Genomic DNA, 25754 nt, shown 5'->3' with positions numbered 1-25754 from the left:
TTTAAATTGAGGATAAATTTTAGTTTCATGCTAATTTGCTATTTTAAATAGTATTTTTCTAAGTAGTGTTATGGGGCTGACGAGACGTGAGACATGCGGATCCATCTGCAGACTTTTATTGAGCAGAGACGTGGTCATAACAGGCAGGGTCAAACAATGGCAAACAGGTATAACATGGGCGAGACAGAGTAAACAAAGACAAGCGTGGGTCGACGATCGGCGAACAGTATCCAAAGGGGCGAGACAGGAGAGGTAATCCAAAATGTCAGCGATAGTCCAGGCAGGGGGAAACAATCCGAACAAAGGCAGGGCTAGGCAAGGCAAGACAAGACTAGGAAAACTAACGGGGCTCTGTAGGGCAGCGATAATGCATACAATACTTGGCCATGATGGAAGGAAAGTCCAGGGTAGAAATAGAGTGTGTGATTAGTGAGAGCTGTGTGTGCAATCAGTGCAATTGTAATATGTGACAGCTGTGTGATCTGTGTGATGGATGATGGTGAGTGAGTGACCTCTGGTGGTGAGTGAATGGAAGTACAGACCAGATTCATGACAGAGCCCCCCCCCCCAAAGAGCGGCTTCCAGACGCTCCACACAGTCTATAATCCAGGAGGGAGGTGGAGCGGAGGCGGAACAGGGGGAGGGATGGAGGGCCAGGTCCCAGTTACTTGAGTATTGTACTTAAGTACACTTTTTGCGTATCTGTACTTTACTTGAGTATTATTTTTTCTGGAAACTTGCGACTTTAACTTCACTACATTTGAAAGACAAATATCGTACTTTTTACTCAACTACATTTATATCAAGGTCCCCAAGTAGAAAGTCGTTATATTTAGCAGTTTTTACAGTGTGTGCATTTTCAGATTCACTGAACCCTTTTTTTCTGCAAAAATCCGGCCTCCGATCTGCCAGGACCTTCCTGTGTTGCCAAGTGTTACAGTATTTCTAAGCCTGCAGTTTTCCGCCTAGCTTTGAATGGACATTTGGCTGATTTTTTTTACGCAAATCTGGCAACCTCGGGATCTTCTCCACTAAACTAATGTAAATGTCTGCGCTACTGCACAGCTAAAAGCGCTCTAAAAAGGCATGTGTTAACTCATTAAAGCCCTTTGGAAAATTAACCATGTTTTTACTATAGTAACCGTAACTATGGTATTTGCAGTAATATATATATATATATAAAAAACTTAGGCCTACTGGTAAATTGCTGCTAAAAACTGGTCAGGGAAGTATATAAATCTGAACATTATTTTATTGTCAAAACACTGGACATAAATATATATATATATATATATATATATATATATATATATATATTTTTTTTTTTTATTATTATTATTATTATGTGCAAACAAATGATCAAAAAGTAGGCTAAATGAAAACTTTGGAATCTAAACTGGGAATCAATAAGAACTGAAATCAATTAGCAGAATCATAATCGGAGTGGATAAAATTAAAACAATACCCAAACCTAGCCACATGTTGTGAAGTTCACTGATTTCTGAGCATTTTATGAACACTGATCAGTTGATGGCAAAATTCAAAAAGATGGTTATTTGGTGCAACCTGCACATCCATGGCCATACTGAGAGAGTATGTTCCAGTTTTCTGAAGAGACTAAAGGTTTGTTTTCTTTTCAATGTTTGCTTTGTTTGCCTAAAATGAACCATATCATAGACTTCAATATCTCTTTGAAAAATAACTTTGTAACTTTTAAACAAGTATTAAAATGAGTTCAATGTAGTTGTAGGAGTGTTAAATAAATAAAAAAATAAAGATGATTTTCTTCATTCAGTTGTTCCATTTCTATAGGTTTGGTAAGATAAAAGCTCTTAATTCCAAATATAATACAAGCTAATCAGTGTGTTCAGTAGGTTGCATTAGTGGCATAAGTATACAACAATGCGACAATAAAACAATGCATTTACTTTTTACTTTTGATACTTAAGTACTTTTAAAAACATGTACTTTCGTACTTTTACTTAAGTAAAAATCTGTCTTTACAACTTTCACTTGTAGTGGAGTAGTATTTGACCAGTGGTATCTGTACTTTCACTCAAGTAATGAAGTTGTGTACTTTGTCCGCCTCTGATGACGACCAACTGTGACTTGATTTGATTCTCTGACATTAACTATGACTTGACTTAGCTCATGAAAATCAGTTTTGACTTGGCTTGATTCGTGACGATCAATGGTGACTAGACTTAGCTCATGAAGATCAGCTGTGTCTTGGCTTGATTCGTGACGATCAATGGTGACTTGACTTAGCTTGTGAAGATCAGTTTTGACTTGTCTTGACTCGTGAAGATCAGCTTTGATTTGGCTCATGAAGATCAACTGTGACTTGACTGGGCTCTTTAACATCAACTGTGACTTGATCTGACTCATAACTGGTAGCAAGGACATGAGGGGGTGCTGTTGTAACCGCCATTTTGTGAGCGTGCTTTTGCGCGGTTGAGATCACACAATTGAGTGTGGTGTCGCGTTCCTCCGCGACACCCACAGTGAACGCTGAACCAATAGTAAGTAGAGCATAATCCATAAAGTCACTTAGAGACGCACGGGGACCTTCAAGGGTTAATACTGATTTGAGCGGCTGGTTAATGCCCTCACAAAAGAAATCAATGAGCACACAGTCCGGCAGATCAGAAAAATATGCGAGCTCTAAGTACTCCTGTATATAATCCTCCAGCTATCGCAAGCCCTGCTCGAGGGTTAATAACAGTCTCGCAGTGTCCATACCTGGCCAATATCCGCATGAAAAGACGCTGGATCCTTGTGCGGCCGAGTATTCTGTTACGTGACAAGTAGCATTTGTAAATATGAAGCTTGTGCCTGGTTAAAAGGGTTTTTAATCAGTTTAAATTGAGGATAAATATTTGGTTTATGTTAATTTGAGACTAAATTAAATGCCATTTAAATTTTGCTAATCAGCATTTGTAAATATGAAGCTTGCGATGATTAATATGATTTTTTTTAGTGTAAATATTATTTGTTTATTTAAGGCATATGATTTATTTAATCATTTTAAAATGAGGATAAATATTTGTGTTTATCTGAGCCTAAACAATGTATTTTTATATACATTATTGATTTTTTATATTTGGGTCGTTGACATGAAATAATTTTAGGAAGTTGACGTTAGTAGTTAGTAGTATTTGCTATATGGCATTTGTAAATATGAACAGGCATTTTTTCATGTCTATCTGAGGAATATGATTAATTTAGGTAGAAAATAGAATTACATTTTTATGTATAGTATTGATTTTTATATTTGGGAAGTTAGAATGTCTGCTTTGTGAAATGGCATTTAGAAAATAAATAAATCAATGGCATTTTACTAATTGTTTTGTAATTACTGCACATGCAGATTTATGAGTATTTATTAATTGAGCAACAACATGGAATATTTGTACATCTAGAAATGATTTTTCATTTCATTATAGAAGAATTAATAAAGGCAAAAATACAATTTACAATTTTTACCTATAAAATGTCCATGGGCACTTAATGCATATTGTTTAGCATGCTTTTAAACTGCTATATTAAAAAACTGTTTTTATTTGATTTAACTGAACTGCTCTCTTAATAATGTTTATGTCTGACGTAGTTTGTTTTTATCTGAGAGAGTTGTGAGTTTGACTGTTCACAGAGGTTGTGTGTTGTAGGATTGTGGGTATTTGAGTGTGTCCTCATTTAAACTTTATTTTATTTCTAAAAATAGTGGTTGGACGTCTGCTTTGGTTTGTGACTGAGGCATTTAGGAGTTGGTACATCTCTTCTTGTTTGTGATGCAGATACTGTGTTTCTTGCATACATTGATATTTCGATTGCTTTCGCTCATATTTCGTGTAGTGATTTGAACAAACTCCTCCTCCTCCTCCTTATGTTTTGCATATAGAACCCTCACAGAAAATGTCAAAATCTTGTTTTATTTTCATTTGTTTTGTTTTTAAAAGTGCACGTTGCTCCAGCCATGTGTTAATTACAGCTGATGCCGTGTGGCTCTCCGTAACTAAAGGAGAGTCTCTGTGACCCAGATGTCTCCTCGCACCTGAAACGGGTCAACCTGATCCTGAAAGCAGCACCTCTGAGCCCGTCTGTCTCTGTGATACACCGCAAACTCAGACACAGGTCACCATGAGACTCAGCTTCAGCTCCATAGAGAAAGCAAGACTTTGGAAGAATTTTTTTTATCGAGTTAATCACAGTAATGGGCTGTGATTTAATCACGATTAATCGCAAATTTAAAATACTAGGATTTACCTGTAAATGTGTTGAAATAAAGAAATGCATGACAAACTAGTTTAAGGAAACAGAAACTTTCACACTTCCGCCAGGTATGAGACATAATCCTTATTATTCTTTTATCATAATTCTTTTGTTTTTATTCAGCCATAATCAGCCTTTAAACTGGCAATAAAACGTTTACCAAGCCACATTGCTTCAATCCCAGTATACATTTTCCCAACTATTATCAAAAGCATTTCTAAATAAATACAACAAAACATTTTCTTGCAACCTTACATGAAGTATTATGACAAAATGCATTATGAAGAAGAATTGGACCTGTTCTGCAGGTGCATTAGAGCTAATATTAGCATCATGCTACGTAGACAACTTATAAGATTAATAGTACACTTTTACTCAAAACTCACTTTAAACCACCATCGAGTGTTTGTAATAACTTCCTTTTGCGATCACATGTGTATATAAACTTTGGGCGGTCGCGGTACATTATAAAAGTAGCCCAAAAACCGCAACCCACGGCTCTGTAATTTTTCCCGCGACTGTATTTTCAAAATACCCCAATTGTGCGGGAAAACCGCGACCCTGGCAACACTGGTTCGCTGTACCCTTATCACATGATTATACATATCTCACGCGCACTGTCGCTCTCTCTCTCTCTCTCTCTCTCAGCGTTCGCTTCACATTTGTCCAGCCCGGCGCCTCATAATCACACAATCCCTGCCCCGTTGTACCCTATATATATATATATATATATATATATGTGTGTGTGTGTATATATATATATATTCACAATGTAGATGTAAGCAAAATCTTAATAGGTCAATATAACCCTTCTAATTAAATTATTATTACTGTTTTTCAGTAGTGACAAATTTGGACAAATATTTCAAAACTTTTTGAAAATAGAGATTTAATTGCACAATTACTAGAAATGTGTACCTTGGATATTATACAATTTGCATACATACACATTTTTTGGAAGAAGACAAATTTTTTCAATACATTTCCAACTCGGACTTTGGACCAATTCTGTAGAATGGCCCATATATATACACTTTTTAAAGCAATTTTATGTGCTTTTGTCATAATTTTTGTTTTGTTAATAAAACCTGCTCAGAGTCAGCCCCCATCCACTTTCATTGTATTGAAAAGAGAAGCATGGACATCTGGCTAAATATCTCCTTATGTGTGTCTTAGATTTAAGAAAGTAAGTCACTGGAGTGACATGACAGTGAGTAAATAATGAGAGATTTTTATTTTTTAGGTGAACTATCTCTTTAAGAACATGCTGATAACTCTCTGGCCCACTTTTTTCAGTGAATGAATTCCAAATTCTGGAGAATAATGAATGTTCAGATGTGGTGCTCTGCCCAGCGCGTTTGGCACGTATTAGTACTTTTCTTGAGCTTATCAGACAAGCATGTCATGACATTGATGGAAACTCTCTGGCTGCATGCCTCGCTTCAGTGCTGTTTGCTTTGGTGTTCTGATAACCTCTCTGTCTCTCTCTCTCTCTCTCTCTCTCTCTGTGTGTAACTGAGTATCTAGAGTTGCAGTCGCAGCAGTGAACCTGATCTCAGCCTCTTACAAAATTAAACCCCACTGACTGATATTCTGTGCCGCTCCTTTAAGTAACTCTTACTTGCTGATGGTTATCGATGCCAGGTTGTTCTCTGGCTGCTCTGCCAGCACTGAAGTGAACACACAAAGATCGAACGCATCCATCCTGACAGACTAATGACCTGTCTGGCTCTTCAGGTGACCATGGAGGACATTGTTTTCAAAGTCCTGTCTGGGTTTAGAAATGAGCCTTTACGGTACATTGACTAGAGGAAAAACACCTTTATTGCTCTTTTGAAATTATTTGAGAAAATAAAAACTGCACATCAAGAGTTTTGAGCTATAAAATGTTTCTTTGAACTTTTCTACTTCTACAATTTGCTGTTTGCTTCAATATGTTACTTGCTATTTCTTTGTGATTAATTGTGACATTTACGAACAATTTCTAAAAATGTTGCTTTGGCAACTAATTGAAATAAATTAAGTTGAAATTTAAGTACTAAAATTGTTACATGATTTTATTATATAATTACTTATAATTAAAACTAAATAGATATATATATATAAAAATCACTAAAATTTAAACTAAAATTAAAATGTAAACGTAAATGTAAACGTGTAGACGGAAAACCTTTAAAAATCTTACATGAAAATGAGAAATGTTTCCTTAATAAAATTACTGAGAATATAAGAATAAAAGCTGAAAATATAAAGACAAAAATAGATACTAAAAAAAAGATATGCACAAAAAACTTGAAAATGAAAATTAGAAAGAATTAAGTTTAAATGAAATACTACTATACATTACTATAATTACTTTATAATTAAAGGTAAAATACTAACATTTCAAATGAAAAGTTACAATTACAATAAAAACAAAATCTAATTCAGAATATGAAATAACAGTGATTCTAGCTATAAAAATATTATGTTCAATAATCATTCACAATAAGACCAAAAACCTGCATTTATAAAGCATATAGGAAAAATTGATTTTGTTAAGTATTGCTAGTGTATGGAAGTTTTTTAAAACCCTTGGGAGAAATAAAAGCTACACTTTTTTTAAAGAAGTTTTGAACTATAAAATTCAAAATGAGCCGCTCATCTGTGAAGTCTTCATGTGTTCTCTGTTTAATCTCATTGTTGTAAAAAAGTGAGGTTTTGTATAACGATTCTCTTGCAGGCTGCATCATTACTCGGCTTTCACATTCCCAAACGTGTGCCTTTTTTGCCAAAGGCTACAATGAGGAAAAAGTGCAGAAGATAAAACAGATGACACTGTTGCATTATGGGATATTTCCTACAGCTATGCACATGGCCAGGTGCCTCTGATGAATCTTACACAATGATTCACATGCCAGTGCACCGTTTCCCATTCCCCGCGCTGCAGCTGCACAACTGCAGACGTTTGGATATTTTATGTAATGCAGGGATATCAGTGACTGCATCTGTGAAATTAACCTCCTTCTACACTCTTAAAAATAAGTGCTTAAATGGTTCTTCACAGCGATGCCATAGGCATAGAAGAACTGTTCCACAAAGAAGCATTCAGTCAAAGGTTCTTTAAAGAACCATCTCTTTCTTACCTTTTTATAATCTGAAGAACCTTCTTTCGTCACAAAGAACCTTTTGTGAAACAGAAAGGTTCTTCAGACGTTAAAGGTTCTTTATGGAGCCATTTAGACATAAAAGGTTCTTCTATGGCACCGTGAAGCACCTTTATTTTTAAGAGTGTGAACTCTAAGATTTGTGTATCTTCAGAGAGTCGGACACAGACATGCCACACTGAGACTCATTAAACACGAAACTCACAAAATAAGTGCTATGCATGCGTGATGTATCTTTATGTAGCACTGTATTTACACCTTATGCAGAGCAGGAGCAGACGTCCTGACCTCTGGTCTTTAAGATTCATCTGATCTGTCTGCGTTTCTCATTTCAATTACAGCTGACTGAGCAGCTTAGGTATGATGGGACTGTTAGAGACTCCCGCAGATCAGCCGGCTAAGCTTTATCATTGATACTTATAGGCCGAGAGAAGGGGATGGAGAGCTATAGGACCATCTGTAGGATCATCTCAGAGCTTTCAGAAAGCATTTAGAAAATGTAGTGTATCTCGTTGCTGGCACATGTACATGAGGCATCTAGGTTTTCATAGATTTGTGTATTTTATTTGACTAACTATGTGGTGATATCAAACATTGCTTGAGCATCTTAGCCAGCTCAGCTGAGCAAATTTGTCTTAACCAATGGTGTGAGTTTGGTATCTAATGACAGATGGCGACGTGTTTGGGAAAACAGTTCAAAAACAGTCATTATTTTTGGCAGTTTTGATTGGTGACACTCAAGTTTTAAAGCCATAAAGTACTGTATTTTCTGGAATATAAGTATGTTTTATTATCTAATATTGTCAGGATTATGGACTGTTTTGTGTTTGCTTTCCTCCCAATGTGCTCCTGGACCTAGTTTTCCCTCGTGTGTGTCATGCCCATGTTTGGTTTCGTTCCTGTTCTCGTTTGGTCTGAGTAGTCGTTCTGTAACAGTATGTCATGTATTTAAGTCCTGGTCTGTGCATTCTGTCTCTGTCAGGTCTGCTTTGCTGTCTACGTGTGTTTGCTCCAGTTCCTGATGTGGCTTGTCCCCTGTGTTTCTGTTATTAAAGACTGTTAATGCCACTTTTTGTCTCCATTGTTCCTTCCGGCAGCGTAGTGTGACAAATATGTGCTATGACTTATTTTCCAAATATTATGCAGTTAACATATTTGGATTTGTGCTGAATGAAGAGGTACGTGAGCCCAAGTTTATTTCTATAGCGCATTTCTCACGTGCCAGCGGTTTCAGTTTTGCTTTAAATAAATTTGTTTAGGCCTGGTGTTTATAATAAATGCTCTTGATAATGAATGCCACTATAATTTCTGTTTGTTCTATACTTACATATTTCATTCCTGTTCCGTTCTGAACAGGGTTATTATCATTAACTAAAACTACTGAAACTTTTTTGTTGATTGAAATAAAGCTGAAATAAAATAAAATACAAATATTAGATGTAAAACTTAAACTTATTTCAGTTAGTTGCCAAGGCAACATTATTCATTTTTATTTAGTTTAATTTGAAAAACTGAGGCAAAACTAAAATAAAAATAAATTAAAGCTAAATAGTAAAATTTAAAATTTTTAAAAACTAATACAAATGACATAAAATGTAACTAAAATGAAAACTGAATGTATAGAAATATTTATAAAAACTAAAATAGTATATAAAGAATAATAAAATAACGCTGGTTCTGAATGCTGTTAAATTTAAAGGATTTGTTGTGGAGTGAGGGGAAATAAAACACATGTTTAATGCTTGTAAAGATATTCAGTGTTTTACATTATTTCTGAATGTAATTATGAAATGTGAATTATGCACTGATGAGCGCTGGTTATTCACTCCCCCATGACAATTCCTGCCGGACCTGAGACTTGAACCCGCAACCTTTGGGTTATAAGTCCTACTCTCTATCCATTAGGCCACGGCTGCCCCGATTTTGCCCATATTTGTGCTTTAATAGTGCATAAGAATAATCAGTTCATCCCAAATAAGATCATAACTCATTGGCGATTTAATCCACTCCGGACAGCTGGATAGATGCAGGAGTCATTTTGAACCATTTCCAACTTGAAATCCCATTAGACATCAAATATATGATTGCTTTGGTTGTTTTTGCTTGTTTGATGATGCCTAACGCTCTATGAAGCGAGTCCACACTTGGCTGGGTGGGCTGGTAGTTTTGCTTGCTGTAATTGTCTCTGATTATTTGCACTTAGAGCAGTCTGTACTTACCGAACTGCAGCGTACGGAGACCAGTGTACCGTTTCGTGCTTAAATTGCGCTGTTGCCTGGATTACATTCATGTTCTCTTGTTTCCTTGTCAGGATCCTAAAACTGCCTGCCATCAATAAGTAATCTCAGGCCAGAGTGGTGTTCATGAGCCGCTGTACTTCACAGCTCCGCTTTTACAATCACACTTTTTATGTCTCAACGGTTTGTTTGTGTTGCTTCGGGCTGCACTAGACAAAAGAAGACATTCACAGGCTATTTTAATACATATTAGTGCTTTAAAAGTGCTTACACTAGTAAAAAAGTAATATATTTAAAATACATTTATTTCACACTAAGTATAGTTCAAATCTATTAACATAACTCCAGACTTACTGATATGAAAATTTGAATTAAACTTTACTACTTGTGCACAATGCACTTTTCTTAATAAGTCTAAAATGTGTTTTAATATCACTTTTGATGAGGATTGTATGACCTTTGAATAATATCGGACTTAAGATATACCATGTCTTTAATTGCACTTCATCACTACTTCTGCACAATTAAAGTGCATTAAGCACAAAATTAGTTGTTCCAATTTAGCAGACTTTAAGTATAGCAGTTTAGTTTACTAAAAGTACAATTTCAGGGCATTTTATTAAGTACATAAATATGAAAATGTATTTGTAGTATACTTAGCATGAAATAAATGTATTTCAAATACATTTTATTTTTTACAAAATAAAAGTGTGTTCGGTTGCTGAAGAGAATATGCATCACAGTTTTTTGCAGTATGCCAAATGTGCAGTATATGATAGCATAATCCTCTGCATCACCCTGCTAATGAGTGTTAATATCTTTGCTAAGCTGATAGATGCCTCCGATATGAGGGGCATGACTCTGAGAAACAGCCATCAACGGCTTTTCCTGGATGACCGGAAAACCGTAATCACTGTCAGATAGGTCGGCAGTGATCTGTGCTCTGCAACCTTGAAAAATGTACATCAAAACATTAAAGAAGCCTGATTTTTGTACTTTTGTTCAGAACTTTTTGCAAAATGTATCATGCTGTTCAAAAGTTTGATGTTGGTAAGATTTTTAGAATAAGTCTCTTCTGCTCACCAAAGCTGGCTTTATTGGATCAAAATTACAGTAAAAACAGTAATATTGTGAAATTTTATTACAATTTAAAATAATTGTTTTCTGATTGAATATATTTTAACATGTAATTTATTCCTGTGATCAAAGCATCATTACTCGTCTTCAGTGCACTGTAAAAAAAAAAAAAAAAAGTTTTTTTTAGGCAACCAGCTTCAGCAGATTTTTGAGTTTTCTCAACTTGTCGTTTTAAGTTTATACAACAAAAATTTGAGAATCTCCCACAAAAATAAGTTGAGCAAACTCAAAAATCTGCTGAAGCTGGTTGCCTTAAAATTGTAAGTTGGCTCAACTTTTTTTTTTTTTTTTTTTTACAGTGTGTCACATGATCCTTCAGAAATCATTCTAATATGCTGATTTGCTGCTCAAGAAACATTTCTGATTATTATCAATGTTTAAGACAGTTGTGCTGCTTCATATTTTTGTTGAAACCATGCTACATTTTGTTTTTAGGATTTCTTTGATGAATAAAAAGTTCAAAAGAAAAGCATTTATCTAAAATAGAAATATTTTGTAACACATAAGTGTCTTTACTGTCACTTTTAATCAATTTAATGCATCCATGTTGAATAAAAGTGTTAATTTCTTAAAAAAGGCTTACTGATCGCAAGCTTATAAATGATATTTATTTATTTATATTACCATATTTGAGTCTTACCATATCTTCATCTTTCTGTGAAACTGCACCTGTCTCAGATACTGAACAACATACAGTGATTTTGTTCATCATATTTTCTTTTTCTTATTGTGATCAATATTCCACATGTATGCCCCAAAATTCAGGTTTGGGGGAAAAAGAAAAAAGACCTTGATAAATTTTCCAGGCAAGTGTTAGTATAAATTGATATAATAAAAGTTGATATGGGAAAAAAACAAAAAACAGTTGACGTTTGTCTTTGATTTAAATGGGTCAGATTAGTTTTCTTGGTTTGATTAAACCATGTATTATGTTTCCTTATAAAGTTACCAGCCAACTAGCAAGCAGCTTTTATTTACCTGCCAAAGCCAATTATTACTTTCATTTGACACTTAACAAGTGTTACCTTTTGAGCCTGGTGTTTTATCATGCAGAAAAGACCCGCAAAATGTAACCGGACACAGCCGTAAGAGATGATAATTGACGTTTGATTTAGGCTAAACACCTATGTATTATTTATGACATAGTAGATTGTTTGTTGTGCTCTGAACATCTCTTTATATGAACTTCTACTTCTAGATTACAGTACATTAACAGTTGTAATGGACGTGATGAATGCCAGTCGTCAGACTGATTTTGGGATCTAGCTCAGTAATGCACCAGATGTTTTGTTTTAATCAGGTCTAGAGTTTGTCCTTCATTTTTAAAATTATTTTTAGCCAGTGACCGGGTTTGTCCCAAGCTCGTGACGCTATTAGTTGCCGGTGTGCCGTGTCTTCTTAACGCAATGGGAGGTTGATTGAAAATGGCTCGTCTAAGGCAGGGTTCGGAGGAAACTGTTATTGTTTTGTGGGCTAGGGATCTGGTTTGGATTTGAAATTTAATTTGGCTAAAGGCGAGAGCCCTGGATGTGTCTGCAGGGGTCCATGGGATTGACGGGAACATACTGTTGGGTAGAGACTCACATCTGCACAAAGAGACAGTGATCCTGCTGTGAGAAACGACTCATGGGGCGTGTAGGGTCATGAGGCCAAAGGTCAAACACAACAAGACCTTTCAGAAGATGCACAGTTCTAGACTAGATTACTATTGGTTTAAAGCTGTAGTTTTTGTTAATTAGGGTGTAGTGATTTAAAATATCTATATTTGTAAAATATTAAATTGTTTAATTCACAATTTATATTTATATTCTAATTTATTTAAATATTTAAGGTAAATATATATTAATTATTTATATTTAGTACCATTTAAGGTATGTGATATTTTTAGATATATTTTAATAGAAATGCATAAAATATTTAAATAAACTGCAATATAAAAATAAATAATAAATTAAATATTATTTATTAAAATAAAGTGTATATGTGTATATATGAATTTACTTAAGTTGAAGTATTGAAGTAAATTAGTGTATAAATATAAATTCTAAATTAAATATAATTTAATAACTAAAGTGTGTGATATTGCTTTATTTAAATTATTTTAAGTAAATATAAAGTGTGTGTGTGTGTATATATATATATATATATATATATATATGTATATATACACACACACACACTTAAAACGTATAATATAAGTTTATGTAAGTAAATATAAAGTTAAGTAAAGTATAAAGTAATTCAAAAAATTTTCAATCACTTCAAAAAAAAAAATTCAATTCATAAACATATATGTATATATATATATATATATATATATATAAATACAGTGTATAACAGTCATTAAATTATTTTGAAATATAAAATCAATTAAAGCCAGTTTGATTCTTTCATATTTTGACTGTAATACACCGACGGTACCTGAACAATTCCCTGCTACTGAACCTTTAGACAGATTTAAAGGGATATTCAATTTCTGAAACATTATTACTCTTTCATCTACTGACCTGGCTCTTAATCCAAATTTGAGAAAAATGAGGGAGGCCATATTTGTCCCATTTACGAGTGTCACGTCCTGCATCTCCGTTAATCCTGCTGTTGATGGTGTGATATCACAACATCTGGTCATTTCTCAAATGGATTAGAGGAGCATTTCTTTTTCCATACAGTGCAGCTGCAGTCATTTAGCTCATATGAGATCGCTTATATTTGACTGTTTAGGATTTTTACATAAGCCCAATATGTTCTGAAACGGCATACAGTATGCACTTGATTTCTGAACATAATCGCCTTGCTTGAATAGCATTGAGAGTGTTTAGAGACAGAACTTTAAGAACTTCGGTCATAATCTGTTTTGGCCTTCTGGGCGTTATAGGCTCCAAACGGAGTAAATGTTTAAAAGCCACTGCTTTCAGTAATGTACAGCGTCATTATCCTTTGACTGCTTTTAGAGCAGAAACCTGATCGTGTGGAACCTAATTAAGAGCAGAACCTTACAGTGCTGAATCAAACGGAGCAAAACAACGGACAATTTGCTGTTAATTTACTTAACCTCAGGCCACAAGACGTAGATGAGTTTGTTTCTTCAATAGAACTGTAAAGAAGATTCATACTGTCACTTTGAGAGTCAAAAAAAGCATTTCATGGAACAAAATGAACACCTGTGGCTTCTGACAATACATTGAGATCTTATGAAGCGAAACGATTGGTCTGTGCAAGAAACTGAACATTATTCACAACATTATTACCTGTAATCCAGAGCCTCAGGCAAGCTTGTGATAGTTTTCCATTGTTTTTAATTTGCCATTCGCAGTGCGAGTAGTAGTTCTTTCTTTCGTGTAGATATTATCAATATTTAAAACGGTTGAGTACTTTTTTTTAAAGGATTCTTTGATGAATAGAAAGATCCATTATACACTATACCATTTAAAAGCTTGGAGTCAGTATAATTCTTTTTTTTGGGGGCGGGGAGAAATTATAGAAATGAATACTTTTATACAAGGATGCTTTAAATTGTTCAAAAGTGATGATAAAGACATTTATAGTGTTACAAAAGATTTCTATTTCAGATAAATGCTGTTCTGCTGAGCTTTGTATTCATCATAGAAACCTGGAAAAATTCTACTCAGCTGTTTTCAACCTAATAATAATAATAATAATAATAATTGTTTTTTAGCAGCAAATCAGAATATTAGAATGATTACTGAAGGATCACGTGACTGGAGTAATGATACAAAAATTTAGCTTTGAAATCACAGGAATAAATTACATTTTAAAATATATTAAAATAGAAAATAGTTATTTTAAATAGTAAAAATATTTCAGAATTTTACTGTTTTTGCTCTACTTGGATCAAAAAAATGCAGGCTTGGTGATCAGAAGAGACTTCTTTAAAACACTGTTCAAAAACTTTTGACTGGTACTATCTTAAAAATAAAGGTGCTTCACGATGCCATAGAAGAACCTTATTTTGTCTAAATGGTTCCATAAAGAACCTTTAATGTCTGAAGAACCTTTCTGTTTCACAAAAGGCGAAAAGAAGGTTCTTCAGATTATAAAAAGGTAAGAAAGAGATGTTCTTTAAAGAACCTTTGACCGAATGCTTCTTTGTGGAACCAAAAATGGTTCTTTTATCTTCAAGAAACTGCTAAAAACACATCTCTTCCATCTTTACTTGACACTCTAACTCCAGCACTCTCTATTCTAATTCTATTCTACTCTAATTCTATCTATTTGTTTTCTTTTATTTATTGTACTATTAACAAAAAGTAAAAAAAAAGGCCTCTAACACTAGCTTGCTCTATTCTTTTTCTATTCTATGTGTTTTCCTTTTATTTATTATATAATTTAAAAAACCTTGCTACGTGGTAGGCTAACTGAGACTTGTTATAGCACTTGCATATTGCTCTTTTATTGATTTTGATTGCTTCCACTGTCCTCATTTGTAAGTCTCTTTGGATAAAAGTGTCTGCTAAATGACTAAATGTAAATGTAATGTAAATGTTAGGCGACCACCATCAGTCACAACAGACTGGAGCCGCTCGAACACTCGAGGTCAGCGCACATCTGGACGTGACGTAACTCCAGAACGCCTTTGCTGCTTTATCTTTTGTGATACACATGTGACTTTTTGATCTTTGACTGCTGTGTGAGTCACATTGTGTGTTTGTCTTTTTGAGTTGGAAGGAGAGTGTGTATGTTTGAAGGAAAAGCGTGTGTGCACGTGTTTGTGCAAGTGTGTAATCTCTCATGTGGTTAAACTCTCTCCCATCTGTCCTCTGTGTGTGGGAATCCTTACGCACACTAACAATATGCTTGTTTAAGGAATGCTGTTCTGTCCAGGGATGTTCAAAACCATCGCTAGTCTACTCTGTGGCTTTTCTGAATGACTAGTAGATTAAGGACATCCTGTGTAATCAGGGTGGCTGTGTCTTGCTGATGTGCTTTTGATTCATTTTAGCTTAATTTTTGACACCTATTTGAATGTGGCAGGATAGAATTAAAGACAAATCAGTGCAAGTAAAATGTATTTATATAGCATTTCACAAGATGATAAATTATTTACTATTTTAAAAGTTATTTTATTTTAATTTAATTTAATTAAACATCTACTGTTTATTTTATTTTATTTATTTATTTATTTTATTTATTTATTTTATTTGTTTTATTTATTTATTTATTTATTTATTTATTTATTTATTTATTTATTTATTTATTTATTTATTTGTTTGTTTGTTTGTTTGTTTGTTTGTTTGTTTGTTTTGTTTGTTTTGTTTTGTTTTGTTTTGTTGGTTGTACTTGTTACCAAGCTAAGACATCTACTGTTAATTTAATTTAATTTAATTTATTATTTTAACCCATAACTAGTTTGTGAATTGAGATGATTTGTGATTAGGGCCATAATGCCAGTGTTGCCTGAAGAAACCAATTCAATGGAAAATAACTGAAGTCTTCATCAGGCTCTGATGAAATGACCTTAAGCTGTTTTGATGGGAACAAATAATGATGTGGTTTTGAATCATTCAATGAAATTATTAAATGAAAAGAGATACACCTGTGTGTAATGGCAGATCTTATCTACTCTATGTCCGCAGGTTCCTCATGGTCCTAGTCTGCCTGATATTCAGCGTCCTGTCCACCATCGAGCAGTATGCGGACTTCGCAACAGGATCTCTCTTCTGGATGGTAAGTGTTTCACAGGATATTCATTTTTTAAATGTATTATTTTATTTTTTTTATGCCCAGCTAAATATTTAACTTTATCTAAAAAAAATTTTTTTTTAATTAATTAATTAATTTTTTTTTTTTTTACCTCAACAGAAAACACCAAGTGCTTGTGGTTTATAGTATTTTTCCCAGCTAAGACAGATGCTTTAATTTTTATTTATTTATTTTAATTTGAATTTGAATTGTATTATTTGTTTACATTTTATTTTTACCTCAGCAGAAAATACCAAGACAGCTACTTTATTACTAAAATAAAAAAGTATTTATGTATTTTTTTCATGCACACATTGAGATACAGGTGATATTTCCAGGTAGGCTAATGCAGTACTGTATTCTCCCACTGGATGGCGGTGTCATATCTCAGTTGAGCTGATGTTGAGTTCCTGGACAAGGCTTGAAGGCTTGTATACCCGTGAGCACGTTAAATATTACTGATTGAGTAGTTTTGTATTTCTGTCAGTACACCCACACCTGGAGACACCTGTGGGGCGGATCCTAGAGAAACCAGAGGCTTTGAACAGCGTCCAGACACACTTCATCAAACCAGCGCTGTCACAATTTAATGCTTGTTTAATTGTGCGGCCTGGATGACAGATTGTGATGAGAGACACGAGCGAGTGTGTGCCTATTTATACTGTGTTAGAGATCATACACAAAGATCTCTTTAAAACAGAGTTTTAGACTCGGCGAAGTCTACAATCAGAAGTCAGAGATCTCAGAACAAACATTTCTCAACAAATAGTCAAATATAAATCTCTTTCTGGAAAAAGCTCTTTGCTGGATAAGAGCTATTGACTCATTTGTGGTTTTATAACTTTGAAAAGATAACATTTTTAAACATTTCATAACAAAAAAATCCTCTGAAAAATATAACCAATTAAAAACCTAAGATCACAAAAGACATGCTTGAAAAGATTTTTTGTATAAAAAAAAAAATCAAAGTTCCAAATCAAAGTTGATCTCTAAATGAGAAATTCCGAAACTGGGAACTCCATTATGTCTCCAGCTAAGAGACTTATTTAATTTAGTTTAATGATTTTATTTTATTATTACCCAGCCAAGACATTTACTGTTTTATTTTATTTTATTTTATTTTATTTTATTTTATTTTATTTTATTTTATTTTATTTTATTTTATTTTATTTTATTTTATTTTATTTTATTTTATTTTATTTTATTTTATTTTATTTTATTTTATTTTATTTTATTTTATTTTATTTTATTTTATTTTATTTTATTTTATTTTATTAATAGTGACTCATTTCCCATCAAAGGATCTGAGATGTTTCACATTCATGTATATAGCTCCAAGCTCTTACTGGACAACAATAAGTAACAATAAGTAAGTTTAATATATATATATATATATATATATAATTTCAGTCAATATTTATTTTATTTACATTTTTTTTTTTTCTCATCAAGTGATCTGAGCTGCTCCGCGTTTATCGAGCGCTGAAATTTCCCTCTGGATATTTTTGTGAAAAGGCTTACACACAGTTTGTATGTTTCTGCTTGTAGAGTAATTATTGTTAGTGCTTTTTTGACTTGTGTAAGCAAACTGCAGTCAGGCCACCCGTATCACCCCAGAGACCCCTGAGCCGCTCAGGGTCAGATGATCATGAGAGGTCAGAGAGGAGCTGCAGATCAGTGTGTACTGCCCGTCTCCTCCACATGTGCCATTGATTCAGACCAAGCCAGATCCTCTGGGATAGCTTTTAGAAACTCACATATGCATACAAAGATCCACCTGTTTCTTTCTGCTTTGCAGGAGATCGTGCTGGTGGTGTTTTTTGGGACGGAGTACGTGGTCCGGCTGTGGTCGGCTGGCTGTCGGAGCAAATACGTGGGTATTAAAGGCCGTCTGCGGTTCATCAGGAAACCCATCTCCATTATAGGTATCTGCTTGAATGAATTGTATAACTTTAGGTTCATTCCTCACACTGGAAATTTATCTTAATTTCAATATGAATTATTTTATTTTATTTTATTTATTTTTAAAGAATGGTTATCTGGTTGTCTCCAGTATTATTTGAGTATAATTGAGAAACTACTCTTATTTTTTTTTATTATAATAGTTAATTAATATAATTATTTTTGTTTGTTTAATTTTCATTAGAATTTCTCTTAAAGTTTTAGTAATTTTGTTGTGCTTTTATAGCTGAAATAAAATAAGTTTATGATTTTTTTCAGTAAACATTTATTTTATTTCAAGTAACAAAAATGTGTTTTTTAATTTAGTATATATTTTATATTAAATACATAAAAAATGTCTTTCTTTCACCTTAATGTTATTATTTTCACTACAATGTCACATAAACTGCATGCAAATTAACAAAAAATTTAATATTTAATCATAAATAAATGAAACAAAATAATTACTGCATGAATAAAATAAATAAACAAATTAATTAAAATAAAATGATAAGCATTAATACAAACAAACCAGTAAACAGTCTTTCACCTTAAAGTCAATATTTTCACTTCAATGGAAAAGTCATATTTACAGACTAAAATATTTATTTATTTATTCATTTGCAGTGATCAATAAGTAAATAAACAGACAAACAAATAAGAATAAATGAATGGATGAATGAATAAATAAATAGTTTCCGATGGAGTTTATATTTTAATAACCATGGTTACATCAGCTGTATTTTTATTTATAAATTTTGCATCAAAATGTTTTCTTTCACCTTAATGTCATTATTTTCACTTCACTGAAACATTTGTCATATTTACAGACTAAAGTATGCATTTATTTATTTGCAATTTTGACATTTCTCAATCAAGATAATTGTATATAACTTCGTGTATGAATGAGTTTGATCTCTTCTTTCACTCGTGACACAGATCTGATTGTGGTCGTCGCCTCTGTCGTGGTTCTGAGCGTTGGGTCTAATGGACAAGTGTTCGCCACGTCCGCAATCAGGTACAGATATGTCCAACAGAAGCATTGTCATCCACGTGTTTGATCAGTAGAACAGCCAGTGATGATCATACTTCCCTGATGTTTATTGTAGTATATTGCTCTGTGAACTAAATAAGCTCTGATTTCATTGATTGCAGAGGGATCCGTTTCCTCCAGATCTTGCGAATGCTGCATGTGGATCGTCAGGGTGGAACGTGGAGGCTTCTGGGATCAGTGGTTTTTATTCATCGGCAGGTGCGCTTGATTTACACCATCAGGCCTTGAACGTAATATTCACCTAATACTTTTCAATACAATGAAACCCACTGATTTCGTCAAACAGAGCTAATCAGTGCATGTCTGGTACAACCAACCTCAGAATTCTCTCCAAATATGGCCTCATGATTTCACTTTACGATAATCTAAGCGGAGAGCTCACGTTTCAGTGATCTAAGGCTTTATGCATTAAATCCAATCACTTTACGCACACATTTTCTCAATTGCTTCAGCTTTGACGCACGTTTATGAAAGGGCTGAAGTTCTCAGTGGATCAGGCATGATTGGGCTGATTCATTCAGCGCCCCGTGTGCCTTCACATGCACCCTTGGGCTTAGGGAAGGTTTGCCTTATAAGGTGCTTTTATACTCCATGGCATTCGCCACATAAACTGTGTTCATTTCAACCAGTTTAAAAATGCAATTTTTTCTTGGATTTTCATCTTAATCTTGAGGTTGTATATTGCACCAAAGATGTACCAAAAAATGTATCCAATTTGTGTCATCGGGTTTGTGTCATCAGACTAACTAACTAACTAACTAAATAATTAGAAATATTTAAAAGTCCCAGGTTTCACTTAGATATTCGTCTAAGTCAAGAATTTATATATTGCACCAAACATGTACCAAAAAATGTATAAAAGTTTTGTCAGATTTTTATTCTACTGGACTGAGTCCAAAAAACAAAACAAAACAAAGCAAAAAATTTTACTCCTACCCTTGAATTTATATAGCATATTGCAAAAAAACAAAGTACTAGATGTACAATGTACCAAATGTACAAATTAGAAAAATAAATTAAATAAATTCCTGTTTTAACTTAGATTTTCATGCATGCATGTCATGAATTTATATATTGCACCAAAAATGAAACATTTTGTCATCAGATTATTATTCCTTTGGACTTACTCAAATAAATAAATATTTATTTATTATCTATATATAAATAAATAAATAAAATATATGTGTAATATATGTGAGATACGTATAAGATATGTATAAGAAAACTGAGTTAGATCACTTGTATTTTCATCTTAGTTATGAATTTATATATTGCATCAAAAAATGTATATAAATTGTGTCATCAGGTTTTGATTCCTCTGGACTGACAGAAAATAAAATAAATAAAATAGAAATAAATAGGCAAGGATCTCTTGAAATAATCAGGAACTCAGGAGAAAGTGAAGACTTTTTTTTAAGAGATAAAAAACATCCTACATGTTATACTTACCTTTATTTATTTGTTTACTCATGCAGTCATTTTGCGCTGTTTTCATTTATTTATGCATTTTACATTTCTAAAAATAATTTTTCATCTTCATTTTATTCATTTGGAGATTACATGGAATATTTGTACTTTTAAAAAATTATTTTGTCGCACCACAGGACTGTTTAAGTGAATTAGTGATAGCAAAAAGATAAATGTTGACCGGGTACATCTATGATTTTAGGACATTGCTAAAATAATGGCAATAATTGGCACCTAATGCCAAATACACACCTTATTAATTTGTTTATATACAGTTCAATCTAAAGTCTTGGAAATGGGTTCATCTGTGTTGATTATTAACAAACTATTTTCCCCCGGTTCAGGAGCTGATCACCACGCTGTACATCGGGTTCCTGGGTCTGATCTTCTCGTCATATTTTGTGTATCTGGCGGAGAAAGACGCAGTAGACGAGGAGGGCAAGACGGGTTTTTCTAGCTATGCTGATGCTCTGTGGTGGGGTGTGGTGAGTTTATTCTTCTTCTTTGAAAACGTGAGTTACTGGAGTTGACAAGCAGAGAAACACCTTGCTGACAAGACCAGCTTAGACCAGTTTCCATTTGATGATTGACTAAAGAAGTATTGCTGGTTAAGCTAGTTGGTCTGTTCAACGACCTTGGAGTACTGCTTTTCATATCAGTCATGGTCTACCATAACTCATTTGAGTTGTTCAATGTTAGGTGTGTTTGTGGTTTTTACATAATTAAAACCTATCTAGAAATCCTCTTGCCCTCTGGAAATCTGGTGTGACTTACACAAGCTAACCGGCAGTTAATTTCATCATGAAGTTTCTTGTCTGTAGAGAACTTTCACATTTGAATGTACTGTATATCAAGTATGTTTATAACATATGCCCGCGTTCTCCACCACATTTCATGATGCATTGTGGGATTGCATTCTCCATAAAGGATACTGGTAATGATGCCTCAGAATTTGGCCAGTATTAGATACCTTATATGGTATTCTTATGCTGCTTTTATGTCAGTCATGTACCTTAAAATACTGCCTACTTAGGGAGCTCAGCAGGTTTTGGAAAAGGCCTCAGTCTGGATGGTTCATGGGTGTTATATGTCAGTGTTAGTTGAACAGTAATGTATTTTGTGTCTCAAATAGCTTATATTTGACATCGGGTCTGGTCTGGTGAGTTTCGGGGTATTTCTTTGGGATGGTGGGAATGTTTATATCCACAACAGAAACTTTAATTGAGGCTCTAAAATGCGTTTAAATGTCCAGTGATTTTCTTTGTTCTGTCACATTGCAAACCACACGAGAAAAGAGGGTCATAAAACATCCAGCTACCCACTCGAAAGGCTGTTGGAATCGGTCCTGGATGAAGTTTCCAGTGCAGTTAATTAAAAAGCTGAATTTAGTGTGAACCGTAATGAGAAACCAATCGTACGGCTGTACGGGGAATCTGAGAGCCACAAAAGCTTGGCCAATGTCCCTTTCACCTCTCGCTCAAAGAGCTTTCTTCTCTGTGCCATAAAGTGTCGGATCCGTTAATTAAACCTTTAATTGCAGAGGCTCTACCTCTCCGTGAAGAGGGTCAGAAAGCGTATGGCCACCCGTCGGCTCTCGAAACCCAGACAAAAGCAGTTGTTTGTATGGAGGAGGTGGCATTGAGAACCCCTCGATGGGGGTCGACTCGCTTTTGTCCCGGTGAAGTCCATAAAATGTAAGATTGAAGGGAGGAATTATAGATGGAATCGACTTGAAAAATTGGACAGGGAATTATATCCGAGGACCGCTTTATTGCTGATTTAATGGTGACCCCGACGTGCTTTATTTACATATTCACGTTTGTCTCAGACTTTTCTTCTTAAAGAAAATAAAACCAGACATGACTGAGTCAATAATTGTCATACAGTAAGAGTATAGTGGTATAAAATTAATGTTGAGATCATACTGAGATCATATTGAGCACTGTTTGAGGCATTGAGATCTCTTCTGAAACTCTCAAGTTTGATCATGTGTGATTACTGGGGTCTTTTTCTCAGGTAATGTAAACAGATGTTTCTCTCCCCTCATTTCATCGTATTAGAAAAATAATCGAGACTTTAAAGAGATCTCATTTTGATGGGGATCGTCTCGCTTTTGTCTCTATGAAGTCTGAAAAACACAAGATTGCAGGGAAGAATTACAAATGGAATCGACTTGAACTTGGAAATGAAAAACTTGAGCATTGGACTGAAAATAGCCTAGAGGACCGCTTTATTGCTCAGAGTTTGCTCTTTCATAGGTCAGGAGATTTAATGGTGTCCCCGACGTGCTTTAATTACATATTAACTTTTGTCTCAGATGTTTCTCTTTAAAGAAAACAAAACAAGACACAAGAGTTAATAACTGTCATACAGTAAAGGTCATTGCACACTGAGTCCGAAATTTTCGTATGCGTTTTTTCGTATTCGTAATCCAAAAAATTTGTCACGCACAGAAACCTTGCACATTGAGTCCAATGCGTATTAATTAATCTGTTGCGAAAAAATTTGCAAAACAGTAGCCTACTGAATGGTATCTTCAAGCATTGAAGATGATTTTGTTGTCCTCTCGCTTCTTAAAAAAAGGAAAAAGAAAGAAAATATTGGGCCCATCCAATCCTGAGATATAGAGAGGACAGAGAGTTTCCCCTCCTTATTAATGAGCAGCGGGTTTATCACGTGTTATTCAAAGTTTACTTCAGGATGTCAGTGGCTCAGTTTGATGCTTTGCTAGCGATACTAGAGCCACATATTAAAATGAAGACCACCAATTTCTGTGAACTCAGTGTGCAAGGATCTATATACAGTTGTTTGTGCAGCGAGATGAAGTAGATGAACTTGACAATCGGCATTCTGGATTTTGGCGTTCGCTTGTACAGTGGCTCTGAACTGTCAAAACACCTCTCAAAATGCTTGCTACGGATGCGAAAAACGGAAAAATTCGAACCCGATCCAAATTTTTTAAATGACGGACGAAAATTTCAGAGGCAGTGTGTAAATGTGATTGACATAACGTGAGGTCGTATTTATTTTTTAACATGTGAAAATTTCGGACTCAGTGTGTAATGACCTTAAGAGTATAGTGGTATTAAATTGCATGTTTAGATGTTTAGAGAACACATATCTCAAAACATTTAAAATGGTCTTCTTTATGGCGACGACTCTTCCCGCCTGCCTCACGATGGTCCAGCTGGTCAGCCAGCACCACTGCGGGAGGGAAATGCTAGTTAGCACGGCGTAATTGATAAGACAAATAAGACAACTGCAAGTGTTTTAAAAGGTTACCTACTTACCTATTTAACGTACACGTACAACTTTTCGTCTTCACGAGTCTCCCCATTGGTCTGCTAGTGCCGCTGCGGGTGGAAAATACTACTTTACTAGGAAAGTTAGTAAGTAAAATTACAATAATACGTACATGATGATGAAGAAAACTGTATACATGTATTTTAACGTATACCTACCAATTCATCATACTCTTAGGACTTCACGACGAGTCTCCCCCTGGTCTGACAGCCATGCTGTGGTAGGAAAAGGCCAGTTAGCACAGCTTGACTCAGAAACTGAGCGTTTGCTCACATATCCTTATTAAAACGTATAAAGAGATAAAAAAAATAAAGTTAATTAAAAAGTTAATTAAAGTTAACTTACCACACTCTTGTGAGCTTTCATCTTCACAATAAAACTGTCATGGTGCCATGCCATCGGATGGGGAGATGTTTGGTAACACCTAAAACCTAATGCAACGCATTACACTCTCTGTGCTGTCTGTTTTGGGGTGATGGACATTAATAAATCAGACATTATTTTTAATCACAATTTTTTGATACTTTACTACATGTTAGGTGTAGATAAATTTATGTATTATTCATGCAACAATGTTTATTACTGTAACAGCATAGTAAGTATTGCTATATGTATGATAATAAGAACTGTGTCTGTCGCAGAGGCTGCGCTAGTGCCCTCACTAGCAACTCTCTCTCAAGCCCCGTTCAGTGACCAAATAGCTGTCTGGCTTGTACATCCGACACATTTGCCCACAAAGATAGCATTTTAAATCTATTATGAAGCAGACCTGCCTGTATGCGCTCACTTTAAAAGCTTTTTATTGAAGTGCAAACGTTATATGGGCGATTGCGTTACACGCAGAAACGTTCAAGCATAAATTTTTTTCAGCTTCTGCCCCGTGATTGTATAAATAAAACATCCTACTGAAAGTTTGCTGGTTAACTGCCAACATTTTAATTTTTATATAACTGTTTAGGCTTCGTTAAGTTTCATTAGCATGGACTCTGACATTACTGAATTTTCGAATATTTAAAAAAATATCCAATTATATAAAAGCAGCTAATATAAAATGAAATATAAATATGTTACCTTGATAGATAAGAGAGTTTATCCATTGACACGGAGGTGCCCGACCGTGTTGAAGTGGCGAGTAGCAACCGTTTTTTGTTTGTTTTTGTTTCAAATGAGAAGGGGCGGGAAGACACGCACGCCAATCATCGTATGATGCAATGACTGCATAACACAAGTGCTTTTAGATTATAAGGAAAAAAAATATCCTTTGAGATACTTATAAATAAAATGAGATTATTCATAAAGTAAATGGTCTTGGATTGTTATACACAGTGCATTATGATATAATCCTTCATGATATAAAAAACACATGAAATACATAAAATTAAATCAATTTATTTAATTGTTAAGGTTAGTTACCCATAATTGTATAAAAATAAATCAACTAAATCAAAAAAAAAAAAAAAAACTAAATTTATGTAACTATAAATATAACCTAATATA

General features: G+C 34.2%; 1 protein-coding gene across 5 annotated transcripts in view; it reads left to right on the top strand.

The window, feature by feature from the left end:
• Positions 1 to 25754, top strand: part of kcnq1.2 (potassium voltage-gated channel, KQT-like subfamily, member 1.2) — a 195723-nt gene that overhangs the window by 5166 nt on the left and 164803 nt on the right. For all 5 annotated transcript variants that reach the window (XM_058767316.1, XM_058767317.1, XM_058767314.1 and 2 more), the window contains exons 3-7: positions 16387 to 16477; positions 18291 to 18417; positions 19373 to 19451; positions 19589 to 19685; positions 21299 to 21439. In XM_058767316.1, the coding sequence (XP_058623299.1) occupies positions 16387 to 16477; positions 18291 to 18417; positions 19373 to 19451; positions 19589 to 19685; positions 21299 to 21439 (535 nt within the window). The remainder of the gene's footprint in view (positions 1 to 16386; positions 16478 to 18290; positions 18418 to 19372; positions 19452 to 19588; positions 19686 to 21298; positions 21440 to 25754) is intronic.

The sequence above is a fragment of the Onychostoma macrolepis genome, chromosome 25 (assembly GCF_012432095.1).
Source record: "Onychostoma macrolepis isolate SWU-2019 chromosome 25, ASM1243209v1, whole genome shotgun sequence".
Lineage (NCBI taxonomy): Eukaryota > Metazoa > Chordata > Actinopteri > Cypriniformes > Cyprinidae > Onychostoma > Onychostoma macrolepis.
This window is presented reverse-complemented; position numbering and strand designations above follow the sequence as displayed.